The 25,786-nt window shown below is 38.8% G+C and overlaps 2 protein-coding genes across 3 annotated transcripts; both read left to right on the plus strand.

Moving 5' to 3' along the window:
* Positions 1-915: 915 nt before the first annotated feature.
* On the plus strand, positions 916-18,679 carry LOC126582327 (uncharacterized). Of its 2 annotated transcripts, none has more exons than XM_050246451.1 (5): positions 916-1,182; positions 1,290-1,406; positions 1,743-1,777; positions 16,448-16,548; positions 18,244-18,382. In XM_050246451.1, the coding sequence occupies exons 1-5, from the start codon at positions 1,004-1,006 to the stop codon at positions 18,247-18,249; spliced, it is 438 nt and encodes a 145-aa protein (XP_050102408.1). In that variant the 5' UTR covers positions 916-1,003; the 3' UTR covers positions 18,250-18,382. The 2 variants fall into 2 exon arrangements, with proteins under 2 accessions (XP_050102408.1, XP_050102407.1); XM_050246450.1 differs by lacking the exon at positions 18,244-18,382 and adding an exon at positions 18,417-18,679 and having other exon boundaries at positions 917-1,182.
* Positions 18,680-20,231: 1,552 nt separating this feature from the next.
* Positions 20,232-23,653, plus strand: LOC126582317 (stachyose synthase-like). Its single transcript, XM_050246429.1, has 4 exons — positions 20,232-22,083; positions 22,190-22,367; positions 22,477-22,844; positions 22,936-23,653. Exons 1-4 carry the CDS (start codon positions 20,608-20,610, stop codon positions 23,515-23,517), a joined length of 2,604 nt encoding a protein of 867 aa, XP_050102386.1. The 5' UTR covers positions 20,232-20,607; the 3' UTR covers positions 23,518-23,653.
* Positions 23,654-25,786: the final 2,133 nt, after the last annotated feature.

Consider the following 25,786-nt stretch of genomic DNA (forward strand, 5'->3'; position numbering starts at 1 on the left):
GTTGGTCCATACGTGAGGGAAGGAGAGAGAGTGAGTCCGAGGGAGAGAGAGCACATGAGAGAGGAGAGAGGAAGAGTTTGTGTGTGTGTGAGTGGTCCACGTGGGTCACCAACCAAAACCACAAAAACTAAGTTCCAATTTTGTCCAAAAATTAAGGAAAAACATAAGTTTGAACCACCATTAACATGCATATTACACACCACCACACTCACGTCCAAGGGTAAAATAGTCAACTCACGTCATCGATAATTTATTTCAGGACGGGCTGTGACAGTAATTCCGTAATTGCATGCCAAAAATATTATATTCTAAAAATCGCTAGCACTAGTTTGAGTTCCATTTTCTCGTTAGAGAGACTAACAAACAAATAATGAATCGTAACTGTAAGTAATTTGAAATAAAAAATAAAATCACAAAAACAAAATTAAAAAGTCACTTAGCCCATGTATATCCGCCTAAGCTCGTCTAAGTGCTTATTAAATTAGTTAAATATGACGCTTTTTAGAACAAAATAAAAAAATGTTTTTATAAATTAGGGCATAGCATTCAACATTAAAAGTATCTACTATCGAATGATGAAATTAAGTCGTTATTAAAAGATTTTGAGGTTTTTCCACTCATTATCAATTGACGTTAAGTTATATGCTTACATTTTAACGTACAATCAATATTAATTATTTGTGTGCAGATATGAGCTTAGTTAAGTTAATTAAATCAATGTAATTTTCTATGTACATTCAAGTTTAAATCCACCTTCCCATAATAATTTTCTATGTACATTCAAGTTTAAATCCACCTTCCCATAATTTAGATGATTTGTAGTCTAAATTATTGTAGCGTTTATTAAAACAAAAACAAAAAAAAATCAAACCTACCCATTTTGTTTTCCTATTTTAATTTTTTCCCCTATTTTTACAATTTGGGGGCTGAAGTTTCAGGAAGACGGAAACATGTAGAGAAGGAGAAAGAGAAATAGATAGAGACGGAGACGGCGAAATAAAAAATGGGATCGAGAGCGAGAGCAGCCGGGGCATTACCAAACCTGATTCGGACCCTCCGGAAAGAAGCCCACCCGAAACCCGCAACCCAACAATCACTCCCTTCTCTCAGGCGCGCCTTCTCTCTCTACGATCAGATCAATCTCATCGACAACGTCCCCGACGACCAGCTTCGCTTTCAACGGTACCTACCTATTCCTTAATTAATTTTTGATTAATTTTTTATTACTCCCTAATCAATTTCAGTTTTAGCCACTAATTATTACAATTCTGCCATTTGTGTTGGTGAAGGTATACAGAGAATGGATTCACAGTGAATGGTGTGGACTATGAAGGAAGCTTGCTTTGTGTGGGAAATATGTTGATGTCTTGGGCTCCCACGAAATTCTCTGATGTCACTCCTGATAGGTATTTGCTCTGCACATTTTCCCCTTCATTTTTCAAATGTATACATGAAAACTTTGGGCTGTCATCGATAATGTGTCGATACAAATTTCGGGTTTAGAAAGCGTAATGGTTAAGATAAGGGAAGGATGTGGGTCAAGATTGCTCTGACTTTTCTCTTCTTCTGTGGAAATTATACCGAATAATCTAATTGTTTGTTATAAGACGTGGGTTGCCTACTTGCGTTTGGGTTTGGGGTACATATTGTGTTATGGATATGTATGTGTATGTACTTACTAGTTGAGTTGAGGAATGAGCTAGCAAGTTTATCTGAATTTCATCTTCATTGTTGTGATGCAGCTTATCAATCTTCAAACTTGTGCGGCCTATACCTGGTAAGTTTCAAATTCTGGTTTAATACGGTAGTTGTGTCTCAAAGTTTGTTTCTTCTTTTCCTTCTTGTTATATGTGCCTTGTTTAAGATTGGCCTAAGTCAATTTCTTTAGGTAGACTCGTAGGCAGAATTAGAGAAACACATTTCGTTTCTTTAAGAAGCAGTAAGCCAATATGTGACCAGTTCATTTGTAGGAATCATGGGCAGCCAGCTAACCATTCGTATAGAGAGCATTTGGCACAAGCTGTTCACTTGTGTGAAAAAGACTCTTTGTATGGCGCATAATTTTTAGGGCATGTTTAAGTGTGTTTCAGTAGCTTTCTAACATATTTAAATATAATACCTCTAACATTCATACAGAGAATGGTTATCCCCGGTTCAACCATTGAATTCTAAAGTCAGCTTATAAGTATAATACCTATAACATTCTAACACTAATAATTTAACTTTCTCATGATAATATCCAAAGCAAACCAAAAAGGTCTTGGATCTTAAAGTAACTGAACCGGAAACCTTTTTATAACTATAGGCTACAGGGAATAGTGCTCTTCACATAGCATGTGACTCAGATAGAACTCCTGAAAATCCCATGCGGGAGGCCGACGAAGAATAAGCATGTAAATATACATCCTTGTGTACTGATCTCCCTTGTATTGTTAACTTGTAGCATTGTGATCCTGTGTCATCTTATGCATCCAAATCTGAAATAGTAATGACCTACAAGTACATGTTGTTGATGCACAAAACCAGCGATGACTTTGGTACAACAGAAAGTGTCAGGTTTGTGACCTTCGCTTGGTTGCTTCGATCACTAGTGAAGATAAGTACGTAAATGAATAGGGACAGGGAAGCAAACACAAGATGTACGTGGTTCACCCAGATTGGCTACGTCTACGGAGTAGAGGAGTTCTAATTAATTGTGAAGGGTTTACACAAATACATAGGTTCAAGCTCTCCTTTTGTGAGTTCTAGTGAATAGTTTAGTACAAATGACATTAGAGATTATTGTGGGAGAATGATCTCTATTTATAGAAGAGAGTTTCTAGTTTTGTTCTGACATTGACATGTGTCGTGTTGTGATTGGCTTCTGATGTTGACACGTGTCGCGCTGTGATTGGCTTCTGATGTCGACACGTGTCGCATTGTGATTGGCCTCCTGGTTGAAGGGAAGCTCTTCTGGGTCCTTGACGGTATAACGTTGACCGGTGCTCAGTAGTTTCGGGATTGGTCAAGTATGGTACAAACAGTGCTCCCCTAAGTTCCCGAGTGAGGGAAGCTCCTCGGTTGGGGACTTGCAAGATCCAAACCACTGAGTAATCACGAAACTTCTAAGTACCGAAGTGTGTTATCATTTTCATGTGCCTTATCTGTCTCATATGTAGATGTGACATCTTCTCTTGAAGTACTTTTCTTCCATCCAGAGGTGGTATCTTTAACCGATGAAGATGCACAAGGTAATGTATCAATTTCACCTTGGGGTGAACCACAATACATCTTGTGTTATTTACATTACTTGCAGATTCACGGTCGGATTTACGTTGTACTAAGACCATCCGGTTTTGTGTATCAACATTTGTTTATTTTGACTCATGTATATGTACATATTTGTAGCTTATCGGAAATATTAATAAATAAGCTTTGTTTCATTTCAACGTATTGTGTTAAATACACCAAAGCCTTCTTCAGAAAGTTCTCTGAATTTTTTCTTTTGTTGAAACTTGTATTGTTGAAGCTTTGTGAGTGAAGCATGTAGTTTGAGGTAGTGTTCCCTTAATTTCCCGAGTGAGGAAAACTTCTTGGTTGGAGGCTTGAAAAATCCAAGTCATTGAGTGGTTGTGAGACTTCCGAATATCAAGGTGCAGTAGCATATGGTGAGAGTCCCCCAAGTCTTCAGGCAAGGAGAATTGCCGAATGAGGTGTCTTGCTTGTTACTAATTTGTCAAAGTAACAAAGTCTGGTTTTGATATCACACCTTCATATATGCCTTATCTAAAAATATTTTCAACTTTTGTGTGTTTGATGCTGCATGCTGCTGACTAGACAAGATCAAGTGCAATTAGTAGCTTTTCTCTCTTTTTGATAAGTACCCTGTGTCCTACCTAGCTTCATTTTCTGTGTTATTCTTCTTTTTCATCTTTTCTTTGGTGTATGGGAGCTTGCCTTTATTGTTGTTTACGTTTTTTTGTTTTTTGGTGGAATTGTTTTTCGTTTCCACTAATCAGCCTGAGTTGTTGCAATATAACACCATTCTCTATAGCTCAGATCTCAAAGTCGTTTTCATGAAAGTTGTTCCTTATCTTGTGAACTACAACATATCCAAATTTAAGATCCATCGGAGTAGTACAACTCTAGACATTTAAGTATGATGAATAATTGTTCATCAATTTTCTGTTAACTCGTCAGACTTGTGGTGAGCTTCGAAACTCCATTTTCTCTTGTTCAGCTCAACATATTTTCTTCATCGAAGTTCTTCCTCACCTTGTGAACTACAACATATCCAAATTTGAGATCCATCGGAGTAGTACAAATCCAGAAATTCAGGTATGATGAGTGACTGTTCATCATTTTTCTGTCAACCTGTCAGACTTGTTGTGAGCTTCGAAACTCCATTTTCTCTTGTGCAGCTCAACATACTTTCTTCATCGAAGTTGTTCCTCACCTTGTGAACTACAACATATCCAAATTTGAGATCCATAGGAGCAGTACAAATCCAGAAATTCAGGTATGATGAGTAACTGTTCATCATTTTTCTGTCAACCTGTCAGACTTGTTGTGAGCTTCGAAACTATATTTTCTTTTCTTCAGATCAACATATTTTCTTCATCAAAGTTGTTCATCATCATCTCTTCCATAACATATCAAAAATTCAGAACAAACTAACGGTTGAATATTTCTATATCTTCGAAACACCGCAGCAGCTTTGAAGCTTGCAGAAATCTGACCGTCATGTTTGTATTTACTCATGTGTTGTTGTACAAGTTCAAGAGAATCTTGGTTTTGTGAACAAAATTTATTTATTTGCCACAAGGTTTTGTGTTTGGAAAATAGTTGAATAGGTAAGGTTTAATGACTATAGATTTTTGTTTAGGTATATAGCGTGACTAGTTAAAGCTATTTTTAGGACACAAAACTTGAATTAGCTTTGCACTATCTTGATGAAGAATGTGATGCTTTTATATGTTTTGGTGTTGAAATTTTGTATTGTAGGTGAAACATTGGGGTTGAAGCTTGATAGGTGAAGCTTTGGTGTTGAACGGTTGAAGCTTTATAGGTGAAGCTTTGGTGTTGAAGCTTTATAGGTGAAGCTTCGATGTTGAAGCTTTATAGGTGAAGCTTCGATGTTGAAGGGTTGGAGCTTTATAGGTGAAGCTTTGGTGTTGAAGCTTTATAGGTGAAGCTTTTTGTGGCACCATAAATTGATTTTGCTTCACACTATCTTGATGAAGATAGTGCGAAGCTTTTGAGATTGATATTTGTCCTCCATTGATGAAGCTTTTGTTGGCACCATAAATTGATTTTGCTTCCCATAAAAGACAGCATCCATTGTAACCACGGATGCAAAGGTAAATTTACCCCCAAGGTCACTAATGTCTGGGTATAGAACATAACATGACCCTTGGGCGGCTCAGAAGACAATTCTTCACAACGCACCAAACGTATTCTTACACTAAGGGGGATACTACATGATCGCCTTAGGGCCTCAAGTTGCTTTTCGCTATCTAACAAGTTATTTTCTAAATGGTCCGCTGTGAACTCAAGCGAAATATGGGTATGGCATCACAAACAACCCCCTCACCCACCAGCATGGAGGAATAACCAATATTGGCTAAGGTTTGGCAATTGTGAGGATCATCCAACGTTTCTTTCGTACTAGACTCTAACAAAGGCCATGAAGATCCTGACGTTGCAGGCTCAAACCTAGAGTTAGAGTTAGGGGACCCCTCATCACTAAGACTTCCAGACTCCGACATCTACAACAAACAGAAACAAACTCTATCACTACATGAAGGATCAAAACATAAGGAAGCTCATAGGGCATGAAGAAAAGCTCAACCAGTTCATTATGTTCTTAACAAAATACATGAACACTCAAACAATTCAACAAGAATGAAAATATCCGATCTAGTGGAGAAGATTACCAACTTGAAGATGGTACAACAAAGCAATGTCAGAATCTCTCTCAAGTAAAGAGCATTCTGTCTTAAAAAATCACTACAAGATGAGCAAATGAATGTAAGGTAAAGAATGGAAACTTACTCTTCTCATATATAGTTCAACATGGCTATTGACATTCAAAATTCAAATTCAAACCATGAGAAAGCTTCACATGAAAAATCTTCAAACTTCTAACACTTGGGAGTTCCAAATTTCAAATATTTCAATTCCTCTTTCAAAAAAAAAAAAAAAGAAAAGGGAAGGGGGAACACAGCATCTTCATCAATGGATTCAAATATCAATTTCAAAAGTTTCGCACTATCTTCATCAAGATAGTGTGAAGCAAAATCAATTTATGGTGCCAACAAAAGCTTCATCAATGGAGGACAAATATCAATCTCAAAAGCTTCGCACTATCTTCATCAAGATAGTGTGAAGCAAAATCAATTTATGGTGCCACAAAAAACTTCACCTATAAATCTTCAACACCAAAGCTTCACCTATCAAGTTTCAACACCAAAGTTTCACCTATAAAGCTTCAAACCTTCAACACCAAAGCTTCACCTATAAAGCTTCAACACCAAAACTTCACCTATAAAGCTTCAACCCTTCAACACCAAAGCTTCACATATAAAGCTTCAACCTTTCAACACCAAAGTTTCACCTATCAAGCTTCAACCCTAATGCTTCACATACAATACAAAATTTCAACACCAAAACATATAAAAGCTTCACTCTTCATCAAGATAGTGCGAAGCTAATTCAAGTTTTGTGTCCTAAAAATAGCTTCAACTAGTCACGCTATATACCTAAACAAAAATCTATAGTCATTAAACCTTACCTATTCAACTATTTTCCAAACACAAAACCTTGTGGCAAATAAACAAATTTTGTTCACAAAACCAAGATTCTCTTAAACTTGTACAACAACACATGAGTAAACACAAACATGACGGTCAGATTTCTGCAAGCTTCAAAGCTGCTGCGGTGTTTCGAAGATCTGGAAATATTCAACCGTTAGTTTGTTCTGAATTTTGATATGTTATGGAAGAGATGATGAGGAACAAGTTTGATGAAGAAATTATGTTGATCTGAACAAGAGAAAATGGAGTTTCGAAGCTCACAATAAGTCTGACAGGTTGACAGAAAATGATGAACAGTTACTCATCATACCTGAATTTCTGGATTTGTACTGCTTCGATGGATCTCAAATTTGGAGATGTAGTTCACAAGGTGAAGAACAACTTTGATGAAGAAAATATGTTGATCTGAACAAGAGAAAATGGAGTTTCGAAGTTCACAACAAGTTTGACAGGTTGACAGAAAAATGATGAACAGTTAATCATCATACCTAAATTTCTGGATTTGTACTGCTCCGATGGATCTTAAATTTGGTTATGTTGTAGTTCACAAGGTGAGGAACAACTTCGATGAAGAAAGTATGTTGAGCTGCACAAGAGAAAATGGAGTTTCGAATCTCACAACAAGTCTGACAGGTTGATAGAAAAATGATGAACAGTCACTCATCATACCTGAATTTCTGGATTTGTACTGCTCCGATGGATCTCAAATTTGGATATGTTGTAGTTCACAAGGTGAGGAACAACTTTGATGAAGAAAGTATGTTGAGCTGAACAAGAGAAAATTGAGTTTCGAAGCTCACAACAAGTCTGACGGGTTAACAGAAAATTGATGAACAGTTACTCATCATACCTGAATGTCTGGAGTTGTACTACTCTGATGGATCTCAAATTTGGATATGTTTTAGTTCACAAGATAAGGAACAACTTTCATGAAGACGACTTTGAGATCTGAGCTATAGAGAATGGTGTTATATTGCAACGACTCAGGCTGATTAGTGGAAACGAAAAGCAATTCTACCAAAAAATAAGAAAACGTAAACAACAATAAAGGCAAGCTCCCATACACCAAAGAAAAGATGAAAAAAAAGAATAACACAGAAAATGGAGCTAGGTAGGACACAGGGTGCTCATCAAAAAGAGAGAAAAGCTATTAATTGCATTTGATCTTGTCTAGTCAGCAGCATGCAGCATCAAACACACAAAAGTTGGAAATATTTTTAGATAAGGCATATATGAAGGTGTGACATCAAAACCAAGCTTCGTTACTTTGACAAATTAGTAACAAGCAAGACACCTCATTCGGCAATTCTCCTTGCCTGAAGATTTGGGGGACTCCCACCATATGCTACTGCACCTTGATACTCGGAAGTCTCACAACCACTCAATGACTTGGATTTTTCAAGCCTCCAACCGAGAAGTTTTCCTCACTCGGGAAATTAAGGGAACACTACCTCAAACTACATGCTTCACTCACAAAGCTTCAACAATACAAGTTTCAACAAAAGAAAAAATTCAGAGAACTTTCTGAAGAAGGCTTTGGTGTATTTAACACAATACGTTGAAATGAAGCAAAGCTTATTTATTAATATTTCCGATAAGCTACAAATATGTACATATACATGAGTCAAAATAAACAAACAAGAGGGAGCCTTTACAAAGGTTGCTTAGGGGAAGTCTCAGCAGTCGGTAGAGCTCCAGAAAGAGAAAGCACCGGAGGGTGGTTATCCGGAGCCTCAGTACCGGACAGAACCCCAGAAGGAGGAGGCACCGAAGTTTGATCATTTGGAGCTTCATTACACGGTACAGCCCCAGAAGACGACGGCAATAAATGCCTTTGGAACAAACCCACAAACCGCAGATGATCAAGTAAAACCTGACCATCAGATTCCTTCATCTGTTGAAGCTTCCTTTCCATGTTTGTAGCATAGTCATGTGCGAGCCGGTGCAACTGTTTATTGTCATGCTTGAGCCCTCTAATCTCCTGTTTGAGACTCATCACTTCAGCAGCCAATGATTCAACTTGGCGGGTTCTAGCAAATAGGCGTTGGGCCATATTAGACACAGAACCTGGACACTGAACACTAAGAGCCAGAGAATCCTTAACAGTCAACTCATCAGACCGTTTGGAAAGTAGTCTGTTATCTTTGGGAGTGAGAAGGTTCCTGGCCACCACTGCAGCGGTCATATGATTCTTCATCACAGAATCCCCAATGGTAAGAGGACTAGTAGGGGATATGAATGATGGGCGCCATATGTTGTCCGGAGAAGGCGTGGCTGTCTCTTCTCCAAGGTTCAAGTCAAAACGACGGTCGGAGGGGCCAAACATTTTCAAAGGTGTTAAAGAAGGAAGAGGTCAGACAAATCAAGATTTTAGAAGTGCAAGAAGGGAGCTTCTACTGGAGGAGATTCAAATGTTCTGTGGAACTTAATGCCAGCCTCTATAAAAATCTGCATTCGACGGAGCTTCAGAAATCGAAGAGGCGTTTGCTTTCTCAAAAGCTGGGCTGCTCAGAAACCACGAGGGCCGATCTCAAAAATCAAAGAGGCGCTTGCTTTCTCAAAAGTTGGGCTGCTCAGAGACCACGAGGGCCAATCTCAAAAATCGAAGAAGCACCTGCTTTTTCAGCCTTGTTAGCACCTGTCACATGCACACTCAGCTTTGCGGAAATTACAGGCAATCTGTTGAAGATTTCTGGTGAAGTAGAAAGCACGTGAATTTTACTGTTCAATCACCACTCTCTACACGCAACATCAATTCCTCAGGTACCACATATAACTTTGCCAAAAATCTCTGACAAAGTTTAGGCACGAGAATTTCGAAGTTCCAACTACCCTACTATCACCCACAAGGGTAAAGAAACAACATCACTGCTTAACAACTGGAAAGTCCCTATGTGTGTCGACCTCCGTGTTCCGTGTCAAGACAGACTGGCAGGAACGTCCAACCTTTACTCACATTCGAGAAAAGACTCCCAACATAATTACTTTCTCTAAAACTGAAGCGACACCGCTTTCCGAATCTCGAGAGCCAGATCCTCGACGGGATTGCTTGTTTGAAAACCGAAAAGACACAGCTCTCAGAACTTCGAGAGCCAGATTTCCTTAGATAAAGCTTGTCTGTAATCTTCACACGCAACATCAGCTTTTCAGATACCACATACATCTTTTTCAAAGTGCTCTGACAAAGTTAAAACACGTGAAGCTGGCAGCTCCCACTACATTGTTGTGACCAAGAAGGGTAAAGGAATAGCATTACTACTTGTTATTGGAAAATCCCTATATACGTCGGCCTCCCTCCTCCACGGACAAGCAAACCTGTAAAAATGCTCAACCCTTTCTTGCATTCGAGAAGGCACCCTCAACGTAACCTCTCGAAATACTCAGCTTTATTTCCCCCCGATAATACCTCAGCAAATAAGCCACACCAAGAACAAGAGTATCTCATATCATCAGGGTCGAAAGCAAGAGTATCCCATATCATGTTTTCTCCCTGTCTTTGTCTTTGTCTTTGTCCACGCCTGCAGGACAAGGAGAAAGAGAGCAGTCAGTCGGAACCTGAAATCAAACCTCCAATCTGGAACTGACTGCCTGGGACCTTTGCCTGGTTGCTTACTTAGCATTGCTCTCGAGTACTCGTCCTCAATTGCTGTCAAGGTCATGAATTCCTCCGGCAAATACCTCATGACAGTTGATCAGATATTGGTACTTTACATTGAAACTGCCAAGCGTGGATGAGTCACTATGAAGGAATGTTCTGAATGACCATTTAAATGCAAAGGTTGCACACCACTTCTGCCATGCAAAAGATTGAAGCAGAAGGTTCAACAATGAGCTGAAACAGATCACTACAGCACGATACCTTTCCATACCACATTCATTATTCTGTCAACAGCAAGAGTATCACATATAATCAGGGTTGATCATACTCTAGATTTGATGGACTTGTTTTGACAACCTTCAAATTCTTGAGTCGACTCACTAAGGCGTCGTGAATTGCACGTGCCGATTCACCACTCTTGAATCAAATCCTTAAAGATCAACCCACCAATGGTCCTTGAAGATATCACAAGCCCGATACAAGATCAAGTGTCCACCACCCTGAATCAAATCCAGCCTAGTTCAAGAATAAACCTGTGGAAAGTTACTTCTTCAAAAGCAAAAGTATTTCATATCATCTCTTCTCCATTTGTTTCTCCTTATCCTTGGTGCTATTTACGACATAAGGAGAATGAGAACAATCAACAGGAAGCCGAAGTCGAACTTCCGATCCAGGTTGCTTGCTTGGAAGTCTGATTGCTTACCTTGTCTGTTACCTCCTTCGACAAATCTCCTAGTTCGGCGACTTGGGGGACTCCTACTATAGGGTTTGTATCGCACTTAACCAAGCCCGAAACTACAAGTAAGCTTCAAGTGAAATTGATACATTACCTTATGCATTTTCATCGGTTAAAGATACCATCCCTAGATGGAGGAAAAGTACTTCTAGAGAAGATGCCACATCTACATATGAGACAGATAAGGCACGTGAAAATGATACCACACTTCGGTACTTAGAAGTTTCGTGATTACTCAGTGGTTTGGATCTTACAAGTCCCCAACCGAGGAGCTTCCCTCACTCGGGAACTTAGGGGAGCACTATTTATACCATACTTGACCAATCCCAAAACTATTGAGCACCGATCAACGTTATACCGTCAAGGACTCAGAAGAGCCTCCCTTCAACCAGGAGGCCAATCACAATGTGACACGTGTCGACATCAGAAGCCAATCACAGCGCGACACGTGTCAACGTCAGAAGCTAATCACAACATGACACATGTCAATGTCAGACCAAAACTAGAAACTCTCTTCTATAAATAGAGATCATTCTCCCACAATAATCTCTAATGTCATTTGTACTAAACTATTCACTAGAACTCACAAAAGGAGAGCTTGAACCTATGTATTTGTGTAAACCCTTCACAATTAATGAGAACTCCTCTACTCCGTAGACGTAGCCAATCTGGGTGAACCACGTACATCTTGTGTTTGCTTCCCTGTCCCTATTCATTTACGTACTTATTTTCACTGGTCTTGGTACAACATAAATCCGACCGTGAATCTGCAAGTAATGTAAATAACATAAGATGTATTGTGGTTCACTCCAAGATTTGGGCTACGTCCACACTAAATATGTATTTCTCTGAGAGTATTTGTGAGAGAAGGAGCTCTGTAATGTTAGAGCTTTGAGAGGGGGTGAGAGGCTTAGGAATTGGTCTCTCCTAATTGTGAGGGTGAGGGGCCCTTTTATAGAATAAGGACTCCTCACTTATTACATATTTGCCCCTTCCTTTATCACATAATTACATTTAAGTCCCCTGAGTATTTGTACGAGATCTAAATACGATGCCCTAAATATGGTATAAACAGTAGTCCCCCAAGTCTTCAGTCAAGAGAGTCTTTTGGCTGGAGACTTGAAATTCAGTACATGTGTGGGCCGAAGTAACTAGATGTTGTCTTGAACTGATGTTCGATGTGAGGCGGTGCCCAATCTGAAATGATGTTCAACTATAAGTAGCACATGCTGTGAGGCTCGTGGCTTGTTTTGCCTTGGTTGGCTCGGCTTGTGGCGTTGAAGGTGAGGGAGTTCTTTTTATAGAATAAGGGTTCATTCTTCAATACATGGATGATGGGCTAAAGTTGATGCTCTCTAATGATGGTGAAGGAGTCTCTTTTATAAAATAAGGGCTCGCTCCTCAATACATAAATGATGGGCTAGAGTTGATGCTCGCGGCGAGGCGGTTGCTCAGTAGGCGGCGATGCTTTCTAATGATGGTGAGAGAGTCTCTTTTATAGAGTAAGGGCTCGCTCCTCAATACATAAATGATGGGTTAGGAGTGATACTCGCTGCGAGACGGTTGCTCAACTGGCGGCGTTGCTCTCTAATAAAGGTGAGGGAGTCCCTTTTATAAAATAAAGGCTCGCTCCTCAGTACATGAATAATTAGTGCTTTCTAATGAAAGTGAGGGAGTCCATTTTATAAAATAAAGGCTCGCTCCTTAATACATAAATAATGGGCTAAGTCCCCCAAGTATTTTTCATGAGGCCCAATATATGGTACATAATGTAGTCTTCCAAGTCTTCGGTCAATAGAGTCTATTGGCTGGAGACTTCAAATTGAATCTGTGTATGGGCCGAAGTGGCTGTTGTTTGGAGGCGGTGTTTGTATACCCTGCACTGAAGCTTTGTAGGTGAAGTTTTGCAAGTGAAGCTTTGAAGCTAGAGCTCTGTAAATGAAGTTTTTGAAGCTGATTGACATGAGTGATGTTCATGAATGTTTATGTTGATTGACATGAGTGATGCTCATGGATGTTGTCATGAGTGATGCTCATGAATGTTAACATGAGTGATGCTCATGAATGTTGATATGAATGATGGTCATGAATGTTTATGTATGATTGTCATGAGTGATGCTCATGAATGTTGATATGAATGATGGTCATGAATGTTTATGTATGATTGTCATGAGTGATGCTCATGAATGTTTATGTATGAATGGCATGAGTAATGCTCATGTATAATTTGGAGTACTGGGCGTATTTTTGATCACCTGGTTGGTGGCATAAATGAGAGTACGGGTTGCACATTTCATCACCTAGTTGGTGGCATGAATGGCTAGTTGCCAAATGATATTAGAGTACAAGTTGTACATTTCATCACCTGGTTAGTGGTAATAGCGGCAGGTTTCCGAATAATTGTGGAGTACTGGGCGTACTTTTGATCGCTTGGTTGGTGGTAATAGCGGCAGATTGCCGAATAATTATGGAGTATTGGACGTACTTTTGATGACCTGGTTGGTGCTATTTCGGGCTTATGAGCCTTCGCCCTCCACAACATGTCAGCCCATTTGTTTTGGGCTTTGCCGTTCTTTTATTTTTTTTATTTACCCTCTGATGGGGTTTATACTGATGTTTTCGAAAGATACGAAAAATAAATTACATCATACAAAAACAAGAAAAATAAACCACATCACTCTGGTGGGGTGTTTATTCCTTGCTTTTGCCTGTGTTTTTTCTGCTGCACTCCATTTCCTTCTCTTTTTCTCTTTTCCTTTTGCTTTCCACTATGTCTCTGTCTCTGTCTCTTAGCGAAATTGGAGGGCTAACTCCACTTGCTTTTCTTAGACAGCGTGGTCATGCCCATCCATTCTCACTTTTCTATTGTCTTTTTCTGCTGTTTGAACACAAGCTGGTGTATTCCAGCTGTAAAAAAATCCCATCAGAGTACTTTTCTTTCTGCTCTTCTGCTTTTGCTTTCGGCCTCTTCACAAGCTTTTTCTCTGTCCACCCATGTTTGCAAGGTATCTTTTGGTGCGCTTTGCCTTAATTGCACCTGATGGAGGTGGAGATGTTGGGCACAACGGGACCACCAGGGACGAAGAGGTTGCGGATCCACTGCTATGGATTCAAAGCAGGTCTGTGAAATCTGTAGAAGCCATTGTAACTGGTATACTGACATTTGCTGCATGCCTTACTGCTTTGAAATCCAACCTGGCAGCACATGCACACCGCCTGAGCCACCGCCACTGCCTTCGTCAACTTTCATGTTTTTGTTGTCCAGTGTGGCATGTGTAATTTTAGTGGCTGAATCAGAAGAGCAACCTCCATGGCACAACGGTCACGGTGGCATTTCATCAGATTTGGTGCAGTGGTTGAAGATGGACTCGACCATTGCAGTGACTTCATCTTTTCTAATGGGTCTGAGATCCTCAAGCCTCTTTGCAGAGAAAAGCTTAAGGGTGCACATCTTCCTCACCTTCATGTAGTGGGGCCCATAGTGAGTCTAGATAAGATCCTGACCGTCCCTGCTAATCCCACACAGTGACTGTAGTCCGAGTTATGCGGAGGCTGAGAGCGGTCCACGTCCGAGTTGTCTGGAATGGCATTTTTCAGGGGGCTTGCGGAAATTAGTCAAAGCCAGAGATCCTTCAAACGCAATCGCGGCCCTATCGTAAACCATATCGGCCTCTTCCGTCGTCTCGAACGTTCCGAGCTAGACCTCAAAGATTAAACTTTAGCCTTCGCGGAACTGCCTCGTGGATCATGGAGGACGAGTTTGTCCAGGCCATTGACGCCCTTGCTGGATTCAGCGCCGAGATGAAGGCTTGTGTTAGCATTAGCCATAGCACTAGCGCCACTGCTAGTATCAATTAATGCATTCATGGCCACTACAGCAGAAGTAGCGGTTGGATTCGGAGCTTTGTCGCTGCTCATTCTTTGTGTAAATCGATCGATCTCGTGAATGGGTTATTTCTTGCTGTCAGTGTTGCCTGAAAACAACGTCACCGTGGGTCAATTGGAGCAGCGAGTCGTCTTCTCCTGCGATTTTGATGAGTGGGACGTCGGACTCCATCTCTTTCTTTCTCTGTCTCTGGAAATCTAGGAAGATCAAATGATTGGAGGAAGTTGTTGCGGATGGAAGAAATGGTCGAATCAAATAGGTGTGCAGAGTAAAGTAATAGAGTGTGCAAATTTTGTGTTTTTGTGTGGGTTTTTACAGATTCACGGCGGAAAAAAAATAAAAGAGAACAGACACAACTTTTCGTATCGTTTCCCACAGACGGCGCCAAATGTTGATGCACAAAACCGGATGGTCTTGGTACAAAGTAAATCCGACCGTGAATCTGCAAGTAATGTAAATAACACAAGATGTATTGTGGTTCACCCCAAGGTTTGGGCTACGTCCACACTAAATATGTATTTCTCTGAGAGTATTTGTGAGAGAATGAGCTCTGTAATGTGAGAGCTTTGAGAGGGGGTGAGAGGCTTAGGAATTGGTCTCTCCTAATTGTGAGGGTGAGGGGTCCTTTTATAGAATAAGGACTCCTCACTTATTACATATTTGCCCATTCCTTTATCACATAATTACATTTAAATCCCCTGAGTATTTGTACGAGATCTAAATATGAGGTCCTAAATATGGTATAAACACATGTCATTCATTTTGATGGGAAAAATTTAAATGTCAACTAAAGTAATATGTACAACCTTGGCTTCAATCATGGGGATATTTTAATTTTCTTTCCAACCGATTTTCTTTTCCTCATCTCCCTCACTATGTCTGGCCATCCCCTCCTCACTCGAAGACAAAGTGACCTAAACTACTATATATATGGCTCTTAAAATGATTGTAATTGAAACAATGTAGGAATTGTAAGAAATTCTAATGCGTACAGAGGGAAATGTAGAATGTGGAGCCTCAAGTTTTTGGCTCTTACAGATTCTGTTGATTTTTGTGATGATTCAGGCAAGGGAACTGTTATTAGCATTCCAAAAATCTCCTTCTACACTCCTCACGGGTGTATTTTTCTTTCTAATTATAGAAAGTCTGGATTGTCAAATGAGATTTTAGGAGTGCTAATAACAATTCCCTTTAGGCAATGAAAATTAGAAGATGAAGGGGTATCACTTTTTCTTGAATTTTAAGAGCTCTTTACAAAGTTGAAACATAGCAGATGTAATTCCTTTTTTCTTATAATCTACCCGGATGTAATTCCTTTTTTCTTATAATTTACCCTACTTCTTGTCATACTACTGGAAACAATAGGTTACTCTTTAGTTTGAAATTATTCCTTGTTATTTCTCTAGTGACATTAATTTGATAATTTATTTCAGAGATTTTGATTCTCGGCTGTGGGAGAAACATTGAACCCGTAGATCCTGAACTACGACGCTACATTCGTTCTACGGGAATGAAGTTAGAAGCCGTTGACTCGGTATATTTCATCCGTGTGTCTATTTTATTTCCCTTTCTTGCACATTATTCTTATTGTGGTCACTTAATGTTTTGATTGATCAGACAAATGAATACGTAACATAGCTTGTAAGAATATGATGATGCTACTTTATTCACATGACATCCTTTCCTAACATTATATATATATATATATATATATATATATATATATATATATATATATATATATAATGTTAGGAAAGGATGTCATGTGAATAAAGTAGCATCATCATATATAGGATGTATTAGGAAAGTAGGGGATATATCAAAAATTCAAAACATGATCAAACTATTTTGGTAGTATGATAACTGGCCACTTATAGTGTAATTTTTCTTCTAGGTTCCATATGGACCCTAAAAATCTTAATGTCAATGAATAAGAATTAATACTCTAGTGGGGCGGAAACTTTCTTCCGGCATCAATGGTTTTCCATCTAAACAAAAAAAACAAAAAAACCAAAGGTGATGAAGGATTTGATCATCTCTTGGTAATTATTTTTGTATTAGCCCCAACTTAATTTTTGTCTTGGGAAATCTTCGTGAAGGCTTTCCTCCATTTTCTCTGTACTTGGCTGTCTTTTGTGAGAATAAAGTGATACTATACATGGGCAATCAACTTCACTGAGGGGCACTTTACAAACTAGCTCTTCAGGTGTTTTCCTTTGCTTAAACTGATGCCATAAGTTCTCAGTTTCAAATTGATTCACTATCTTATCCGCTGCATAGTGTTTAAGTCCCAGCATTGGCAAATTACAAATTTTGTTGGGTGGTTTCACATGCAAGTCTGTTAAATGGAGAAAGTGTTATCTGGTTTTAAAGGTTGAAAGTTTCAACCATTTATTAACATTCGGGTGGGTCGGGTTCAATTGGGTTAATAGTACTTCGACCCAACCCGCCTATAGAAGGGGTGGTCAGGTTTTTTCCCATATTTAAGTTTTTAATGTTTAGAACTCAACCCAACCCAACCTATATCAGTTGGGTTGGTTGATAGACCCACTAAAATTCCCACCTCTAGTTGAAACAGTCGAGGGTCATACTTGTTGAAACAGTTAATATTTTAAGTTACTAGTGAAGGTGTTCTATATGCAGGGTTACAATTTGTATTGAGAATCTTTAACCTCGTTTTATATTTCTTAGTTTTTTTTGCTCCCATGTGATCTGGGCTGTTTTTAATGAAGCGTATTTTCCACATCTATTAGTTTGTTGTTGGTCTTTATGTCTAGTTGGAAATTTGTGCAAACATTTTTTTAACAAAAAGTAGGAAATTTTTAGTTTATTATCCCCAGAGTCCCTAGACTCGCTAGTCCTTAGGGTGGAAATTGTATTAGGAAATATCCTGACTACCGCTGTTTTCTGTGTGAGGCCACAACCTACCATCTCTTTCTTCAGTTTATTTGCATACATTGTTCTAACTGGAACACATTCTACTGCAAGCCCTGTACCAATTTTCAAGATCAAGTTGAGGCATGAAATCAATTGCTGGATTTTTACTGTAGGCGTGATGTGAACTTTAGTTAGTGTCTGGTAAAATAATAGGTTGAATTCAAGCGTCGGTTCTTGTTTAGTTTCAATATATAGAGTATTCTTACTTTTATTTGGATCTCTCAGTCTAACTCTCTCCCGTAACTTATATTGATAAGTTTTGTTGTAACTACTCTATTTGACCTCTTCGAAGGTGTGATTGGGGCCTGTAGTTCCAATTGGTGGAGAGTTAAAAAGCTGATTTGGATGCTTCATTTCAATCTCTATATCAAAATGATATGACAATTAGAGCTCCATTTCAACGGGGTATGATCACGGTGGTGAGTTCTACTACCAACTTCTTTATATTGTGTGTTTTTGTCTCAGAGAAACGCTATATCAACTTACAACATTCTGAACGAAGAAGGTAGGATTGTGGCTGCTGCACTCTTGCCATACGGAGCGGCGTAATGATGCCGGAGACTCGGTGCAAGATGCTTGTTTTCCGCGTTGTAAGGATCACTCATCACTAGGTACACACAACTTCGAGAAAACGAATGCATTGATCAAGTAACTAGTGTATTTGGGAGGCATTCATAACATAAAACGAGGAAGTATTTTATCAAGTATAAATGTGTCACATTCTGGAATGAATTGCTTGTTACGTGATCCTATTCTTTTTATGGCTTGTGTTTTTTAATCGACAGGCGCAGGATGATTCAAACTTTTGATCTCTTTTAATGGTATGAAGAGAAATATCATTAGACGAAGAGCGATTTACTGTTTTTGGTGAGGTTTAAGTGGCATAAGCCTCAAATAAAGTTGGATCAAAATAAATCGTAAACATGTGAAAGGAAAATGGAAAAAAAAAAAATTGCTGAAGGTTGAACGTTAGTTGTAAGTCGGTGCTATTTGTCATCCTTCTCATGCCGACGAATTTATCATTTAAAAAGGGTGACCTATAGTTGAAGAAAAAGAAATTTGAATAAAACTGTCTTACTAGGGAAGCTCGTACATAGTGAGATAATATTGGGTCAAATAACATGTCGAATATGTTGTAGGGAAAAACAAAATTCGATTTCAGGTTTTTTTCTTTTTTTCTTCTTCATTTCTCATATGATATCAAGTTAATATGTCTGGTAAAAAAGAAGGATAACGTCTTTCATTTTAATTTACTACGTCCTAAGTTTAAATTATTTTCTCTTCCGTCATTATAACAAATGGATAACGTTTTTCATTTCAACTTACTACGTCTTAAATTTAACTTATTTTCTCTCCCTTAGTATAACTTGAGTAATAATAAGTATAACTTGAGTAATAATACCAAAATTGTTGTTCTTTTGATTACCTTGTAACGGTGGCTCATCTGTGGCAAGTGTGCAACAATCCCATCTGGCATCTTCCATCTTCCGTCTTCCATCTTCCGTCTTACTGGGTACTGCATGAGGAGATTTGAATGATGAGACTGCAGTAACAAAAGTCCAATGATAAAAATCGACCATTCGATAATTATTTAGTTTTTAATTTTAATTTTTTATTTTTTTAAGATTAAAAATTGAAATTTTGTTTGGTAAACTATTTTTAAATTTTCATTTTTTGATTTTTTTGTTTTCATTTTCTAAAACTAAACTCGTGGAAACTTCCAGTTTTTTTTTTTCTTCCTTCTCTTTTTTCCTTTAGATAATGCTTGAAACTTCCTTTTCTGAAATAAATACAAAACCTCCTACCAAAGTCCAGAACTTAAATTCAGCATTATATTCACGACCCATGCATGCTTCGGCATCATACATCAACTTGTCCAGCTCTTGCCTCTTGCCAACGTGGCAACTTCCCATATATATTTTATATTTTAATCTGGTCCTACTGGTCCCACTTTCTGGGACCTGACATAAGCTTTTAGTCATTGTTTCATGGGTCGGTTTGTTTTTTTCACGTAAAGTAATGCCAGAAGATTAATTTGTAGAATTATTTTGCAGACTAAATTAGATGTTATTAGTAAGAAATGAACATATTTATCAACATTTAAGTAATAATTCAATGATCAATTTCTATATCTTTAATTTACAAAATTTAATCTACAAATTTAAGCTCTTAGCATTACTCTTTCACGGAATACAAGTGAAAACAAAAACTCAAAAACCTCAAAGTTTGCGAAGATCAAACACTTTTATCCTCAGCAAGCCAACCGACCACCTCTTTGTTTTTCTGTCACCCTCTGCTTTATATATACGTGCATAGCTCTCCCTCTTTCTGTATTAACCAAACTCCTCGCTCACTCCAACTGGAATGCTCCGAGTTCGATCCCAGTTTCCAACTCTCTCCCGCTTTCGCTTGCATCACAAACAAAGAAAAATCTTCACGCACTCACTTCCAAATCTAAGTAACGTTGCTCATTTCGTTACTTTTTTTGTTGTTTGGCTTCTCTGAATCTTCTTTTTGATCTCCCTTTTTCTAGCTTTTAAACCATATATTTCGAGAATATAATCAAATTCCTGTTCTAAACTTCAGCTATATACCACCTTAATCTTTTGTTTTAGCTTTTTCTTTGAGTTCTAGCCCTCCTGTTTATCCTCTGCTCATGGAACCTCCTGATGATCCTGTTAATCCGATCCGATTCGCGTGTCGGTCTGACAGTTTAGAACAGTACTTTAATTTGTCTAATGGAAAGTTTAGTGTCAAAGGTGTTCCGTTGCTCACTGAAGTTCCAAGCAATGTCACTTTTAATCACTTCCACTCAATCTTCCAGTATTCTGATGCTCCACTTCCTGTGCTCCAACGCGTTCGCGCCTTGTCCCACAAGGGCGGGTTCCTTGGATTCAGGAAGGAGGAGCCTTCGGATAGGTTGATGAACTCCTTAGGTAAATTTAGCAACAGGGATTTCCTTAGCATCTTTAGGTTCAAGACATGGTGGTCCACCATGTTTGTGGGAAGTTCAGGGTCAAATCTGCAAATGGAAACCCAATGGGTGCTCTTTGATGTCCCGGAAATTAAGTCCTATGTTATAATCTTGCCTGTTATCGAAGGCAACTTTAGGTCTGCTCTTCATCCTGGCACTGATGATCATGTCATGATCTGTGCTGAGAGTGGTTCTACCCAAGTGAAAGCATCGAATTTCGATGCCATCGCTTATGTCCATGTTTCGGACAATCCCTACAACTTGATGAAAGAAGCATATAGTGCTCTTAGGGTCCATCTTAATACCTTTCGGCTGTTGGAAGAGAAGACGGTCCCCAATCTGGTTGACAAGTTTGGTTGGTGCACTTGGGATGCCTTCTACTTAACTGTAGAGCCTGTTGGTGTCTGGCATGGTGTCAACGAATTTGTCGAAGGTGGTGTATCCCCTAGGTTTCTCATCATTGATGATGGCTGGCAAAGCATCAATTTGGATGATGAGGATGTGAATGAGGATGCGAAAAATCTAGTACTTGGCGGGACTCAAATGACTGCCAGGCTTTACAGGTTTGACGAGTGCAAGAAGTTCAGGGAGTACAGGGGCGGTTCGATGTTGGCGCCGGATGCTCCTTCGTTTGATCCCAAAAAGCCAAAGTTGTTGATAGCCAAGGCAATTGAAATAGAACACGCTGAGAAGAATCGTGACATGGCCATTCGATCTGGAGCCACTGACTTGTCCGATTTTGAAACAAAAATTCAGAAGCTGAAGCAAGAGTTGAATGAGATCCTTGGCAAGGAAGAAAGCACTGCTTCTAATGAAGGCTGCGGAAGCTGTTCTTGCAGCGCCAATAACTACGGAATGAAGGCTTTCACGAAGGATTTGAGAACCAAATTTAAAGGCTTGGACGATATATACGTATGGCATGCTCTCTGTGGTGCCTGGGGTGGTGTTAGGCCAGGTTCAACACATCTTAAATCAAAGATCACTCCATGTAAAGTCTCTCCGGGACTTGATGGTACCATGACTGACCTTGCTGTGGTGAAAATCGTTGAGGGCGGAATTGGACTTGTTCATCCTGATCAAGCTGATAATTTGTATGACGCGATGCACTCCTACCTTTCCAAAGTTGGCATCACAGGAGTTAAAGTGGATGTTATTCAAGTAAGTCTTGTATATATCACCTTCTTAATTTCTGCTATATTGCCTTGTTTGGATTATATATATTCAATTTGTGTACTCCAATTGTTGATATGAATTTTCCATACAGACTCTCGAGTATGTATCTGAGGAGTATGGAGGCCGCGTGGAGCTTGCGAAGGCGTATTACAAGGGGTTGTCTCGCTCTCTTCAGAACAACTTCAAAGGGAATGGACTAATTGCTAGCATGCAGCAGTGCAATGATTTCTTCTTCCTAGGGACAAAGCAAATCTCTTTTGGAAGAGTTGGTAAGAAACTTCGAACCAAACTGATTTCGTGTTCAAACTATAATTTCCTTTTAAACCGCGGGACATTCAATCTTAATGAGATCGTGTGGATGTTATGCTTGTGTTGCAGGTGATGATTTTTGGTTCCAAGATCCGAATGGAGATCCGATGGGAGTTTATTGGTTACAAGGTGTTCATATGATCCATTGTGCCTACAACAGCATGTGGATGGGTCAGATCATACATCCCGATTGGGATATGTTCCAATCAGACCATCTGTGTGCCAAATTTCATGCAGGATCTAGAGCTATCTGTGGAGGTCCGGTGTATGTAAGTGACTCAGTTTCCGGCCATGATTTTGATCTCATTAAGAAGCTTGTTTACCCGGATGGTACCATTCCCAAGTGCCAGCATTTTGCCCTCCCCACTAGGGACTGCCTCTTCAAAAACCCTTTATTTGACAACAAAACTGTTCTTAAAATTTGGAACTTCAACAAGGTATGCATATGTTCCTTATTCTCAAGTGCTTTTGTAGTTTGTAACAATTTAGACGCTAAACATATGTACTAAATTTGTTATTGTTACACAGCATGGTGGTGTGATTGGAGCTTTCAACTGCCAAGGGGCTGGTTGGGACCCCAAAGAGCAAAGGATCCGAGGATACTCAGAGTGCTATAACCTGAAATCTTGTTCACTGCATGTTTCCGAAATTGAATGGGACCAAAAGATAGAAGCAGCACATATGGGCAAGGCTGAAGGGTACGTAGTCTATCTCAACCAGGCTGATGAACTCCGCCTAATGACCCCAAAATCTGATGCAATTCAAGTTATCATCCAGCCATCTTCGTTCGAGGTTTTCAGCTTCGTGCCAATTAAAAAGCTCGGACGCAACATCAAATTCGCACCAATTGGACTTACAAACATGTTCAACAGTGGAGGTGCCCTCCAAGAGTTGGAGTACAAGACTAGTGCAGCTGAGGTTAGTGCCATGGTGAAGGTGAAGGTCAAAGGTGGAGGCAATTTCTTGGCCTACTCAAGTGAGTCTCCAAAGAAATGTTATTTGAATGGTGCTGAAGTGCCTTTCGAGTGGTCGGCCGAGGGTAAACTGGCTCTGAACCTTGCTTGGGTTGAAGAAGCTGCTGGCATTTCTGAAGTGGTTTTTGCTTTTTGATAATTAATTAGATTCTAATTAACTTTGCTTAGGGTCTAAGAGTGTGACCAATTTGTATAAGAAGCAATGTATTTATTTAGTCTTGTATTTTCTGTACTTAATCCAAACTTCGTAAAGATTTTATTACTGATTTAAACTTCTTTTCGACTTCGTATTTTCTGCTTGTTTTTCCACGGCAAAACGAATCAATTGAAGTTACTCTCTCTTAAGCACAATGCCGCTAATAATAATACTGTCTCCTGATATTTGTGTTCATCTTAAGAGTAAATTGTAGCAATGGTCCCTCAATTTTAATCAAATTGGAGCAATGGTTCCTTAACTAAAAATCCATTACTATTAGTCTCTCAACTTATCAAAATGTGTAGCTATAGTCATTTTCATCAATTTTGTCAAAATAAGTTATGTTGGAATAACCATTTATATAATTAGGGTCTCTCAACTCATCAAAGTGTGTAATTATGGTCATTTTCGTCAACTACGTCAAAAAATTTGTCAAAACGGGTTATGTTGGAAGGACCATTGCTATAATTGGGTTAGAGTTAAAGGACTATTTCTCTAGTTAAATTAAAATTGAGGGACCAATGATAATGAATTTTTAGTTGAGGAACCATAGCTGCACATTTTGATGAGGTGAGGGACCAATGGTAATGGATTTTAGTTGAGGGATCATTGCTCTAATTGAATTAAAGTTAAGGAACCATAACTACAATTTACTCTTCATCTTATAAGTGGAGAATTTACTCAATAATGACAATGCTAAATTATTGTGACGGACTACAATGGTTGAATGAGTAGCTAGAGGCCTAAACCAAAAGCAAACTGGACATGGCCCATATGTTCTTCTAACAATGAGAGAGATTTAATCTTAGAGCATCTTCAAAAAATATGACAAATATAATATGTCAAAATTTTATTTGATAACTGGTGTAGCCAATCGAATACAAATGTCAAATCTTCTTTTTCATGAGAATAAATCCTCTCCGGATCTCTTCCATCAAGGCCACCGGATCAAGTGTTTCGGGCCTTTGAAATTTCATCCAACGACCCACCTGTTTTGACCCCTTAAAAACTATAATAATTTTGGACCGTTAGATGAAATTTCAAAGGTCCGGATCACTTGATCCGGTGACCTTAGTGGAAGAGATCCAGAGAGGATCTCTTCTCCCTTTTCAATACATACATCAAGTATTAATTTTATTATTATATTGGGCCTCATAGTTACATCAAGTATTAAAATTGATTTAGTTTTTATTTTATGATTTTTATCATAAATGGTCCATGAGATTGATCAAACTCATCATTTTGGTATCTCACTTTCAAAATCAATCAATGTCGTCCCTGACATTCACTACCCCACATCAATTCAACTATTCTGTTAGTTTGTACGTGGAATCCACAAATCCAATTAAATGATGACATATGGATTTACACAAATAAGGGTTTTTATCGGAAACGGTCCCTGACATTGATCCAACTCCTTATTTTGGTTCCTGAGTTTTAAAAATCGATAAATTTAGTCTCTAACTTTCACTATCGCACATCAATTTAGTCATTCCGTTAAACTTTCATCAATATTTTTCGTTTATGTGTTGATGTGGTCCCACTAATCCAATCATATGGCTCCACCTGGATTAACTATAAGAAACTTTTTTTTTTTTAAGAGTGGACCAACGAACGAGTATTCCGCGCTGACATTTTTCTCACATCCCACAACCCAAATTGGGAAAAAAAATTCAATGTAAATTCTATAAAATCGAATTCAAATTCAATTCAAATTTGATAGGATTATAACCAACTAGAGAGAATGAGGAGTGAGTTCAGGAGGCCAAATACTTTAGTGGTGTCATGGTGTCTTCCTTTTCCTTTTTAGCATACCCTAATGAAGATGACGATGACTTTTCTTTCTTTTAGTTTCTTATTTTACTTTGAGTTTTATATCTTAAAAAATAGTTTGTTATAGTTAATCCACATAGCACCTTATGATTGAATTGGTGTGACAAAATATATTAACGAAACTTTAACAAAAGGGTTAAATTGACATGCGGTATTGAAAGTCAATGACTAAATTTATCGATTTTTAAAACTTCGAGACCAAAATGAGGAGTTGGATCAATGTTAGGAACCATTTGCGATAAAAACTTATTTTGTGTAATCCACGTGTCACAATTTCATTGGATTTGTGGGTCCCACAAACAAGCTAACAGAATAGTTTACGGAATCTCAACGGAATGACCAAATTGATGTCCAGTAGTGAATGTCAGTGGCGACA

The sequence above is a fragment of the Malus sylvestris genome, chromosome 9, assembly GCF_916048215.2.
Source record: "Malus sylvestris chromosome 9, drMalSylv7.2, whole genome shotgun sequence".
NCBI lineage: Eukaryota > Viridiplantae > Streptophyta > Magnoliopsida > Rosales > Rosaceae > Malus > Malus sylvestris.